This window comes from Microtus pennsylvanicus, chromosome 7 (assembly GCF_037038515.1).
Source record: "Microtus pennsylvanicus isolate mMicPen1 chromosome 7, mMicPen1.hap1, whole genome shotgun sequence".
Classification (NCBI taxonomy): Eukaryota; Metazoa; Chordata; class Mammalia; order Rodentia; family Cricetidae; genus Microtus; species Microtus pennsylvanicus.
In genome coordinates, this window is record NC_134585.1 from 118,103,415 (window position 1) to 118,114,477 (window position 11,063).

General features: G+C 49.1%; 1 protein-coding gene across 1 annotated transcript; it reads right to left on the reverse strand.

The window, feature by feature from the left end:
• Positions 1–224: 224 nt before the first annotated feature.
• Mtmr11 (myotubularin related protein 11) lies at positions 225–9,451 on the reverse strand. Its single transcript, XM_075978099.1, has 17 exons — positions 9,186–9,451; positions 8,761–8,851; positions 8,084–8,205; positions 7,670–7,730; positions 7,429–7,571; positions 6,923–7,001; positions 6,686–6,821; positions 5,972–6,059; positions 5,760–5,848; positions 5,552–5,676; positions 4,390–4,456; positions 3,949–4,019; positions 3,327–3,493; positions 2,907–3,080; positions 2,166–2,348; positions 1,289–1,582; positions 225–873 (listed from the first exon to the last, which is right to left on the reverse strand). Exons 1-17 carry the CDS (start codon positions 9,246–9,248, stop codon positions 727–729), a joined length of 2,100 nt encoding a protein of 699 aa, XP_075834214.1. The 5' UTR covers positions 9,249–9,451; the 3' UTR covers positions 225–726.
• Between the last annotated feature and the right edge of the window lie 1,612 nt (positions 9,452–11,063).

An 11,063-nucleotide genomic window follows, 5' to 3' on the forward strand; every position in this document is an offset into this window, starting at 1 on the left:
CACTGAGAGACCTGTCTCCAAAAAAAAAAAAAAAAAAAAAAAGGAAGAAAGTAAAGGGAGGGCACCCTTCTGTCCCCACATTTCACGTGAATTCAGCCCAGCCCCACCTGACTTGTGTCCTTTATTTCCTTATCGATAACATGAGTGCTATTCTCTCAGTTCATACTTTTCTTCCAACCGCTTTTCTGAGATCATCATTCAACACAAGAAACGCTACCAGCAGTGCGTAGAAGTACTGTACTTTAATGAATTCCTTAAATAGAAATACCACTACAAAAATACACAGTGGGAGGGGAGGGTGTCTCCCTTATTCACCTTGTTCCGGTAGAAGACTAAAAGACAGGGTTTCAAAGCCGCAGCGAGGCTTGAGAATGAGGTCTCTAGGACATCTAGGGACTGATCTCACAGTTTTGACTGTTTGTGATCTAAAAAGTATGGAATTGCCTCGGGGGCAGGGCGGGGGGAAGGCAACCACATTCTGAACTGGTTTTGTTTCTTATTCTTCAAATCAAGAGAAACAAAAATAGCTCTAGTAACCAAACGACATGCAAGCTGGAGGGAGCTGGAGGTTGGAAGCGCCTGCCTCTGCTACAGAGACTCACGCAGGGAGTTAGCTCCTTTATGGGCTGGGATGTGAAAACTGAGCACCAAAGTCAGATACAAAGAAAGCTTGGCAGAACCGCCCCCTCCGTCCCCTCTGCCCTGCCTTCCAGAATGCTAGCAGTTTCAACGGATCTGAGCGAGCATGGTATTTGGATCTCTTTTCTTGCAGTGATCCTCAGGAGATACTCTTGGTGTCAATTTTCTTAATAGTTCCTGGAGACAAGAGAGCTCTTCCTGGAGGCCAGAGACTGTAACTGCTGAGGAACCCATCTGGGGAGGAGAGAAAGAAGGGCACAAAGGTATATTGTTGCAAGTCCCTCTGGTTTGCTTGCTTTTTTTTGTTTTGTGTTTTTCAAGACATGGTTTCTCTGTGTAGCCTTGGCTGTCTTGAAACTCACTTTGTAAACCAGGCTAGCCTGGTCTGCACACAGGCATGGGCCCCACTGCCTGGCAAAGGAGTAGTATCTGTTTTTAAGATCCTTGCTACTTCTAGAGTCTTAAATGCTCCTTCTTCTTCTGCCCATGCCCTACATTCTACATGACTCAAGCCAGAGGCAGTTTCCCACCACCGATTAGCCCAAGTGGATAAACAGTATCCCAGCTTGATAGATAGAGTACCCCCAGTTCCTCCAGCCTGTTGCCTTTCCAGCTCTTTCTCCCCCTCCTGTCTGTCTTCCCTTCTCACCTGGACGTCAGGCCTTCCCCTCAGGTAACAACGTTTCCAGAATCTGATCTGAGGTCCCAGATACCCAGGCAGCAGTAGCCCAGGAGGTAAAGGGCAAGCTCCCCAATGTGAGGGGAGCCCCCATTCTTGATCAGCTAGGCTTTCGGAGGATCTAGCAGGTCGAGGGAGCCAATGAGAAGAGACTGCCAGCAAGGAGGGATTGTCTTGCCAAGGACAGAGCTGATTTAGGGGTGTCAGGGCCCCTCGAGAGAACAGCCACACAGAACTGGGGGGTCCAGGAATCATGAAGCTTTTCTAAAAAAGAAAGTGAAGTCAACAGACAACCGAGAAAACAACTGCTTTCTGAAGTGGGAGGGTATCCAGCTGCCGCCCACTCGTGGTCCCAGTGGCTGAAACCCCAAGCCGCCTCTGAGCTCCCATCTCACTAGGCTTAGGGCTTCAGAGTTATTAGGTTCATTTTTATTTATTTTTTATTTTTTTTATTTTCGAGACAGGGTTTCTCCGTAGCTTTTTTTTTTGGTTCCTGTCCTGGAACTAGCTCTTGTAGTCCAGGCTGGCCTCGAACTCACAGAGATCCACCTGCCTCTGCCTCCTGAATGCTGGGATTAAAGGCGTGCGCCACCACTGCCGGCTAGGTTCATTTTTAGAGAAGCTTGTAATATATGGACATGAAACAAGAGGACTAGCAAGCAGAAATGAAGACAAAAAGGATGCTGTCTGCTATTCTGGGATAGCGGTCTTGCTGAAGACAGGCTACACGTGACAGCTTTGAAAGACATGGCAGCTTTCTCTGAGGATCTCTGATATCCTGTCTTTCTACATCGTCTAGTAGTGTGAGCCTGAGAAAGTCAGGGAAATTGAAGGGTAGACATTTTACCTGTTGTCTGGGGAGCCAGGAATCTGGGCAGTGCTCCGGACTGTAGCCAGGATTAAGGAATTGTGATATCTGTTCCTTGCTGTAGCGTAAATCCCAGTCCCAGACAGACAGATGTAGATTAGCAGAGCTCCCAGCTACGGACTGGGAGTCCTCAGGGGGGTAAATTTGTGTATAGGAGTTGAACTGGACAGCGGAAGCAAGAAAAGGGGTTGGTTAGAGCTCAGGAAGTGGCTTCGTGGAGAAAAGCACTTGCCATGTGAATTTGAATGCCCAGAACCCACACAAGGCCAGACACACAGCTCAGGGTCGGCAACCTCAGTGCTTCCACAGGAAGACGAGAGGCAGACACAGGAGAGTCCCTGAGAGCGCAGGTCCAGCAAGGCTGGAGTATGCAGCAGACAAGCAGTAGGAGGAAGGTGAAGACTGACGCCGGAGCTTGCCCTCCGACCACGGCAGGACTCCTATGGCATGCACACATCCACATTCACACACATAAACGTGCACGCATGCACACAAATTTTAAACGGATTGTTAAACCAGTGTGTATGTGTCCACCTGTCCTACATCTACAAACCCCCTTACTTCCTATTTCAGGCATCATATATAGAACAAAAGTCTAATCTCAAGAGGGAGCTCCCCCAACCCCTTCCATATACCTCAATTTTTATAAATCAAGACCAAATCTCAAAGTTTGAATACTCTACCAGGGGAAGAAAAACCAAAACTATAGAGGTCACTGACCTGCCCACTCTTCTTCCCACGCTCCCAGGGAGTGTCTTTCAGGAAGGTGAGGGTGTCAGGAACCCAGATGCTGTCGTGCAGAGCAAGAAGGAAAAACTCAGAGAACTCAAATTCAGCTGGAAACTGCTGGAGAAGCTGCCAGGCACAGTCAAGGAAGAGAGGAAACACTGGGGCCTAAAACAGGAAAAAGAGGTTGGAGAGTCTACAGGGATCTAAAGAAGGGGATAGCAAAATACAAGAACAAAGGGCCCAGGAGCAGGATACTAAGGAGGTCAGAATTAAGAGCACCAGGATGTGAGCCTGGCCATCTGAATGTCCACTCAGACTGTGTTCACTTCCAGTGGGTCAGCCTCTGCCATTCTCTCTCATTTTCTTCGGAATGACCGCCCCCCCCCAAAACAAAACCTAAAGTGTTCTCACCTCCTCACTGCCCCCAGTTTCCCCAAGCCTGGTCAGGAAAGGGTGTCCAGCTGCCACCCACTCTCGTTGCACTAGTGACTGGAAACCAAACAATGTCCGGGCTTCTGGGGCCAAAAGCAACTGGACGAGTGAAGAGAGGAGGCCATTGAAATCACGATCCCCACGCTCTGGGCGATGAAGAAGGAACAAAAAAGGGGGTCCGAGAAACTAGGGCAGGAGGGAATGAGAAGAGGAAACATGAGAGAGGACAGGAGGGGCACGGAAAGGAAAGGAAGAGAAAGCAGGATTGAAAGGGCACAGAGAAGTGAAGAGAAAACAAAGCTCAAATGAATCACTTCATAGACTTCACCTTCTAGAAACATCCAGTGTCGCAGAGGAAGCAGAGCCACGCTTCCTGGGGACCTGCATGAGGACAGGTCCCCATCCACTGATGAAGGGGCCAGAGGGACTAAGAGCATCTTGTTACAGCAGGGAGACTGCATAGCTCTGAAGGATGCCTTGGCACAACTGCTTCCTTGAGCACAAAGATGCTAGAATTTAAGGGCGTAAGGAAGCTCTACAGATCTTCCAGTCACATGAAGGAAAAGGTCAGGACTGCAAGGAGCTGACCCAAGGAACTCACCTTGAAGTACTACAGAACGGACCCGAGATGTCACTAATACTGAGATGTCACTGGCCTTTCGAAGACAAGACCTGGAGGGGCATATGAGGAAGGGAGTAATAGATTAGGAGAGAGGCAGATTTCCAAACACCTGCTCCTTCTAAGAAACAGTAGTACAGTCTTCTTGGGAAACTGAGAGGATAATTTATGGAAGGCCATTGGAAAGTCCAAGCCAAGAGAAGGCTGGAGAAGTTGGATTTTATTTTGTTTGTTTTAAGACAGAGTCTTACTAGTATCCCTGGCTATCCAGAAACTTGGCCGGGTTGGACTTGAACTCATAGACATCCACCTGCCTCTACCGTCTACCTCTGCTGCTGCCTTGAGTGCTGGGATTAAAGGTGTGCACCATTACATTCGGCGACAGGTTGGAATTATTAATCAAAATCAGAAAGTTGAGCATACCTGACATAGTCCAACCATCGTATTCCTTCCAAGGCTGAGAGCCACTTATCTTCAGCTACAGAAGAATCTAGCAGAGAGGGATCAAGAGAGGCAAAGAGATAAGGATCCAGGTCTATACCCTAATGGGTTAAAGTCTGATAGAGAGGGCGAAGGAGATGGCTCAGTGGTTGAGAGCATTGGCTGCTCTTCCAGAGGACCCAGGTTCAATTCCCAGCACCCACATGGCAGCTCACAGCTATAACTCAAGTTCCAGAGATCTGACACTCTCACACCAATGCACATAAAGGGTATCACTCCTTTAATCCCAGCACCTGGGAGGCAGAGGCAGACAGACGTCTATGAGTTCAAGGCCAGCCTGGTCTACAGCATGAGTTCCAGAACAGTCAGGGCTACACAATAAGACCCTGTCTCAAAAAAGCAAAACAAAATAAAATGGTTTAGTAGTGGGGGCTAGATAGAATACTTGGTGTTAAGAGTGCACATCACTCTTCCCGATGAGTGATTCTCAGAGCCACCTGTAACTCCAGATCTAGGTTTAACTCCAGATTAATGGTTTAACACCATTGGCCTCCACAGGCACCCCCAAATACACAGCATACAGACACATGTGTACACATGATTAAATATAAAGGAAGGCCTTGGGTTTGATCCTGAGCATTTTAAAAAGGTTTTTGAGTATACAATATAGTAAATAAAATTCACTGTATACTTAAGATGGGTAGAGTGAATTTCATAAAGATTTTTTTTTCATTTTTGTTCTGAGATAGTGTCTCAGAGCCCATGCAGGTATGTGTGTGTGTGCCACTGGATCCATATTCAGCCAGCAGTGGAGTTTTGTTTTTAAAGTTGGGGAGCAGAGTGTGGTGGTGCATGCCTTTAATCCCAGCACTCATGAGACAGAGGCAGGCAGGTGGGTCAGTGAGTTTGAGGCCAGCCTGGTCTACATAGTGAGCTACAGATCAGCCTGGGCTACGTGTGAGGCTCTGTCTTAAAGAATAAGAAATCAAAACAAAAAAGATTTGGGGGAAAACAGGCTATTGGTAATCTGTAAGTGATGAAGATGGGATAGAAAAGTGAAGGTTCATGGGCTAAAGGGCCAGTCATCTATAATATACAAAATAGTAAACCAGGGTAGAATTGGGGGCTCACAGGTTATTCTCACCAGGCAGGCAAAGGGCCCTCAGCTTCACGTGGGCAAGCTGGATATCAGCAAGACTGGGCATCTCGTCCATAGAATCTACCAAGACAACATCAGGGTGCCCAGCCTGTAGCATGGACTCCACTGCTCTGCAGGGAAGGAAGGGAGTCAGGAATTACGGCAAGGCGTCTCCTAAGAATACCTAGCCCCAAGTGTCATCGCAACTCCTCACCTGACATCTTCTTTGTTAGGGTCGCTGGCTACATAGAAGCCTCCACATCGGAGAAGGTCACTGCCGCCAGGGTGGTGCCAGGACAAGCGCTTCATAAGGGTGAGAAGAGGGTCATTGTAGAAGAACTATTCTTAAGCTGCCCTTGTCCCGACAATGACCTCACAGGAAGCCCTCCAATCCCTTTTCCCCTGACCCTCTAATCTCAGACTAACCGGTCCACGGCCCTGCTGGAAGTGGGCAAATGCTCTTCTGACCTCACTGTCCAGAATTCGATTAGGGACCCAGAAGTAACCCGAGAGGCTGCAAAACAGAGAGTGACGTCAGAGCTTGTCAGTGACCTCTGCTAATAGGAGCTAGTATGACAAAATAGAGTGACGTCACAGCCTGTCAGTGACCTCTGCTAATAGGAGCTAGTATGACAAAATAAAGAGTGACGTCAGAGCCTGTCAGTGACCTCTGCTAATAGGAGCTAGTATGACAAAATAAAGAGTGACGTCACAGCCTGTCAGTGACCTCTGCTAATAGGAGCTAGTATGACAAAATAAAGAGTGATGTCACAGTCTGTCAGTGACCTCTGCTAATAGGAGCTAGTATTACAAAACAGAGTGACGTCACAGCATGTCAGTGACCTCTGCTAATAGGAGCTAGTATGACAAAATAAAGAGTGACGTCACAGTCTGTCAGTGACCTCTGCTAATAGGAGCTAGTATGACAAAATAAAGAGTGACGTCACAGCCTGTCAGTGACCTCTGCTAATAGGAGCTAGTATGACAAGGAAGTTATTTTGGAAAGACCATTCCAAGGGATCTCAGGTTTTAAAAACAGAGGTAACAGAGCCTGGAGTTTATGGGAAGTTCTGGCTTAGAGGATCAAGGGACTCTGGGAAGACCTGGAAGGCAGCAGGAGTGGGTGGACGGGGACATCACCTGGTAGCCATGTCGAACCTCTCGTTGACTGTGCTAACCCTCCAGCCTCTGGCCCCCTGCTTCTTCCGCTCAGCTTCCCAGTCTTCTAAAGTCTCCAAGAGAGGAATAGGTGGTTTTCTGGAGCCAGTAACCTTGCCTGGAGCAGGAGTGAGACACAGAGGAAAAAGAAATATTTTATCCAACTAGCCCCTTCGGTTTCAGACTCTTCCCATCTCCTTAAGCTAAGGCCTCACTCACCAACTTTGCTCAGGGTTACTCCTCTATAGTGCTGGATTTGACTACTCTGAGCTCGGGCTTGAACGATGGCCACGGTTACCTGGAGAGGAAAACATATTCCATCCTTTAGCCCCAGACGAAGAATGAAACGGAGCACATGTTGCTCCACCATCTTTACCACCAATAGCGCAGAGAAGCTAAGGCAGGCCCCAGAGAAGGGGGCCTCCACAAGTGGGTACTGGGACCAGAGGGACAAGCTTAGAACCACAGACTCAGAACATTAATTTGGGGGAGGAACCTTGGGACTATTATCCAACTCTCCACAATTTTCAGAGGTAAAAACTTACCCATAGTTACTGCCCTCAACTGACAGAGACAAACTACAGTCCAGGCCCCTCCCACTCATGAGACTATCACTCCAGTCTTTTAGCTTCTAGAGTGGAGTGAACTGATGAGAGAGCCTGGAGCATGGAGAAGAGGCTGGGTTCCTAAGGTGAAAAGAGTTCTTCAAATGAAAGGGTTCTTACCTGAAAGGCCTGAGGCTCTAGCCCTCCAGCCTCAAAACCAACTCGAAGCAGACGGAAGTCTCGGCCATGAATGAGAATTTCCTCTGGGATGAACTTAAGCTGGGACCCCGGACGGAGGAGCTGCACTCTGGACAAGCCGCTCACTGAAGCGAGAGTCCAAGTAGGATAGCTATGGGTTACTCTGGGAGGACTCCCTGCAGTCCAGCCTGCCCCGCCCCTTTTATAAAACCCTCAGGCTTACCAGCCTCTAAACGCCCAATGTTGACCAGGGCAAAATCATATTCACTGCTCAGGGGAGTGTCCTAAAGGAAGCCAAGACTGTTGTTATTGACCTCGGACAGCCATCATTGTCCCATTTTGCTGACTCCTCTCTCCCCTCCCCAGTAGAAGGCAACTTACTTCCCTAGAAATAATTCCTACTATCAATGATACATCCAAAAGAAAACCCCTAATCCTGTTTGTCTGAATCCAGACTCCCTTGCTGTTCACTCTAGCTGTCCTTTTATTTTGTCCAGTAACAAGAGTATTGCTATGTAGCCTAGGCTAGCCTGGAACACTCATGGTCTTCCTGTCTCAGCCTCGGGGGGGGGGGGGGGTCACAGGTCACTGCCACCACGCCCAGCTTCTGTCTTGTCTATTATCCTGACCATCTCACCTGATTTCGCTGCCATCCACAAGGTTGGAAGGTGACCCTAAAGTTAGTGCAGATCAGAGTTCCAGGCAGTTCCAATTCTTGCCCCTTCCTCAGCCCTGGTGCCCATGCTAGGATCTTCTCCCCTAAAAGGGAAAAAAGGAAGCCAAGTTCTAACTGTTCCCTGTGCTGCCCACATGTCTACATCTCTACTCCTCTTTCTAGAATGGAAGATAGAAGGGAAATGATTTGCTTTTTTTTCCCTCTCTCTCTCCAGACAGGGTTTCTCTGTGTCCTCAGTCCTGGCTATTCTGGAACTCACTTTGTAGACCAGGCTCCAGGCTGGCCTCGAACTCACAGAAATCCACCTGCCTCTGTGTCCCAAGTGCTGGGATTAAAGGCGTGCACTGCCATCACCACCTGGCTATGGTTTGCATTTTTTAACCTCTAAAAACTCAGTGTACAAAACACGGCACATAGTAGACACGCAATGATCATGGACTAGTTAATAAGAAAAGGGCTAACCAAGGCAAGAAAACAAGAGGGAACATTAAGGTTCCCCAGCAGCTCTGGGGAGACAGGAGAGCAAGCCTCAGGCAGAACAACTCCGACGAAAGGAATCCAGAGCTATGTCTGGTGAGAACATACGAAGGCTGGGGTAGGAGGAATCCTGATGGAGTCTTGGGAAGTCAAATTATTACCTGGGAGACACCCAGAGGCCAGGCAACCGCCAAGCTGATGACTGCTGGGCTCCGGCATCCTGTTGCCTCCGCCAGACTTGGGTCCAGAGAGCTGAGAAGGGGAGAGTTAATCTGGGACTTCCCAACCTCAGGATCTGGGATTTCTTCAGCAGCTGCCGGCAGGGACCCACACTGAGCCTCTCCCTCTGGGGAAACTGAGACCAGTGACTGCCAGGAGCTCAGGCCTGGGACTGGCAGACAGGACAGGGAGGGGCTAGTTAATGGATAATGAGACAACTCGAGACTGAAAAGGACAGAGCAAGCTCCATGGCAGTTGATTAAAAAGATACGCCCTCCTCCTCTGGACCCTTTGCTTCCCTCTTAATTTCCACAGCATCCCCATTCATACCGTCTTGCCACCCTCTCCCCCCATTCCTTCTCCTTACCATCTCTGGCTCCTCCTTCCGGGGGGCAATGTTGAAACTCTGGCCCCGGCCCCCCCACCACATTTCCCTGGCTCCATCCGGGAGTGGAGCAGCTAAGGGTGGGAGTTCTCAAAGATGCTCACTCTCTGGGGAGAGGCTAAATCCTAGAGGTGGGGAGAAAGAGGCCAGGGAGGACTCAGGGGAAACAGCCTTTGGGATGCCAAGAGCACAGTTCCGGTGGTCTTACTTGAAAGGTGTGTCCTGCTCAGACACGGGAGGCTCTTTGGAAACTTCGGTGAGTCTAAAGAGGACAGGCGAGATGCCCAACCCCTTAAAGGAGAATACGCACAATTTTTTGGAAAGTAGAAAGGAAATGGAGGACCTTAAGAAAGATGGGAGAAATGGGGTAACTGGGGAATACCCAAATTCCCTTCACCCAATCCCACATTCTAGTCTCTTTCTGTTCATGAATATTAGAAGTGTGGGGGCAGTAATACAATTATTAGATAGAAACATTTTGTGCTAGCTCTACTGTTTCAGTGGAAACGAAACACTAGGAAACTCAAGTGTTTTGTTTGGTTTATTTATGGGTTTGTGATTATGTTATTTTGGCCTATGTTTTGATTTTCAACCTTCACCGACAAGCTAACGACAGGGCTTGAGAAGAGGATGTAAATGGGAACAGGACCTTGTGTCCTTTCCGGAGAGCGTGACAGGCCGAGGGGCAAGTGGAGTGGGCGGAAGTTGGTGCGTCTAGGATGCAGACGTAGTACAGGTATTTTGGCGTGCAAATCTCGGCAGTGGGGCGGAGGAGGGGGGAGGCGGGTAGAAAGCACAGGAAAAACTCATAGTATCTAATCCAGCCTTTACGCACAGCAAGCGCACCTCCCTGTTCCCGCCCTCACCTATTCCCCTGGAAAGCCCTGCCTCCTCCCCTCCAACCCAGTCACCAGATCTCCTAATGAATGATTCATGTTCTGGACTTTGAAAGCTAAGGGTTGGAAACCTTCTTTCAGCTCCAGGATCACATAGCCCCCTCCTTCCTTAACTCAAGGAGCAAAGATGGGGGTGGGGCGCTAGGAGGCGCGGAACAGAGATGGAGGTGGGGAAGGCAACTCGAGGGCAGCATGTTTCAACACGGAAAAGACAGGAAATGAACACAAAATTGATGTTAATGAGCTGCTGTTTTATTGTTTCTGAGTCTGTACAGAGGCAGCAATCCTAAGGTGGGGGCCGTGACACCCAATACTCCCCTCCCCACAGCACACATCCTTCCAGCCTCAGCTTCCCAAGTTCCCAGGGTTGGCTGCAACTGTGGAAATACTGAAGGTAGCCCGAGCAGAGTCAGTCTGGAACAAACAGGTATGTAACTTGCTAGCAAGAGCCCCAGAAGCCCCACTGTAGGAATCCAAAAGGCCGCTGACCACCACCACCACCCCGCCCCACACCTCAATGTCTTGTGGAATACAGTACGGGCTGTAAGAAGGAAGCGGCAGGTAGAGAGGTGTGCCCCACCCCCATGGTTTAAAATCCCACGATCCACTTTTCCTCTCCCCACCTTCTTCCTTCAGAGAGCCTCATTCTATTTTTTGATACCTCAAGGTATGGGAGCAGCAGAATACAGAGGAAGGAATAGTCAGAACTGGGAGAAACCAGAAATAAATTGGGTGATTTGGACCATCACCTAACCAGAAATGCGAAGGGGTAGCAGCCGTGGGTTAGGTAACGGAAGACTTGCAGCACACACCCAGAAGCCCATGGGACGGAGAGGGCAGAGAGAGGCAAAGAGCTCTATCAGTTTTTCGTTTTCAGACCCCTATTTTGGTTACACGTTTGTGCCAGGAGCAAGGGCTGTTGGGAGGGGCAGTCGGAGGAGGGAGGTGGAGCTGAATGACTCAG

What these genes read in the sequence shown, in the direction of transcription:
- Mtmr11 (XM_075978099.1), bottom strand. Translation starts at nt 9,248, where the DNA reads ATGTGGTGGGGGGGCCGGGGCCAGAGTTTCAACATTGCCCCCCGGAAG. An exon ending in TAGAGCCTCAGGCCTTTCAG is followed by an intron (nt 7,002 to 7,428) that starts GTAAGAACCCTT and finishes TTTCCTCTCCAG; the next exon opens with GTAACCGTGGCCATCGTTCA. An exon ending in AGTAACCCTGAGCAAAGTTG is followed by an intron (nt 6,822 to 6,922) that starts GTGAGTGAGGCC and finishes CTCCTGCTCCAG; the next exon opens with GCAAGGTTACTGGCTCCAGA.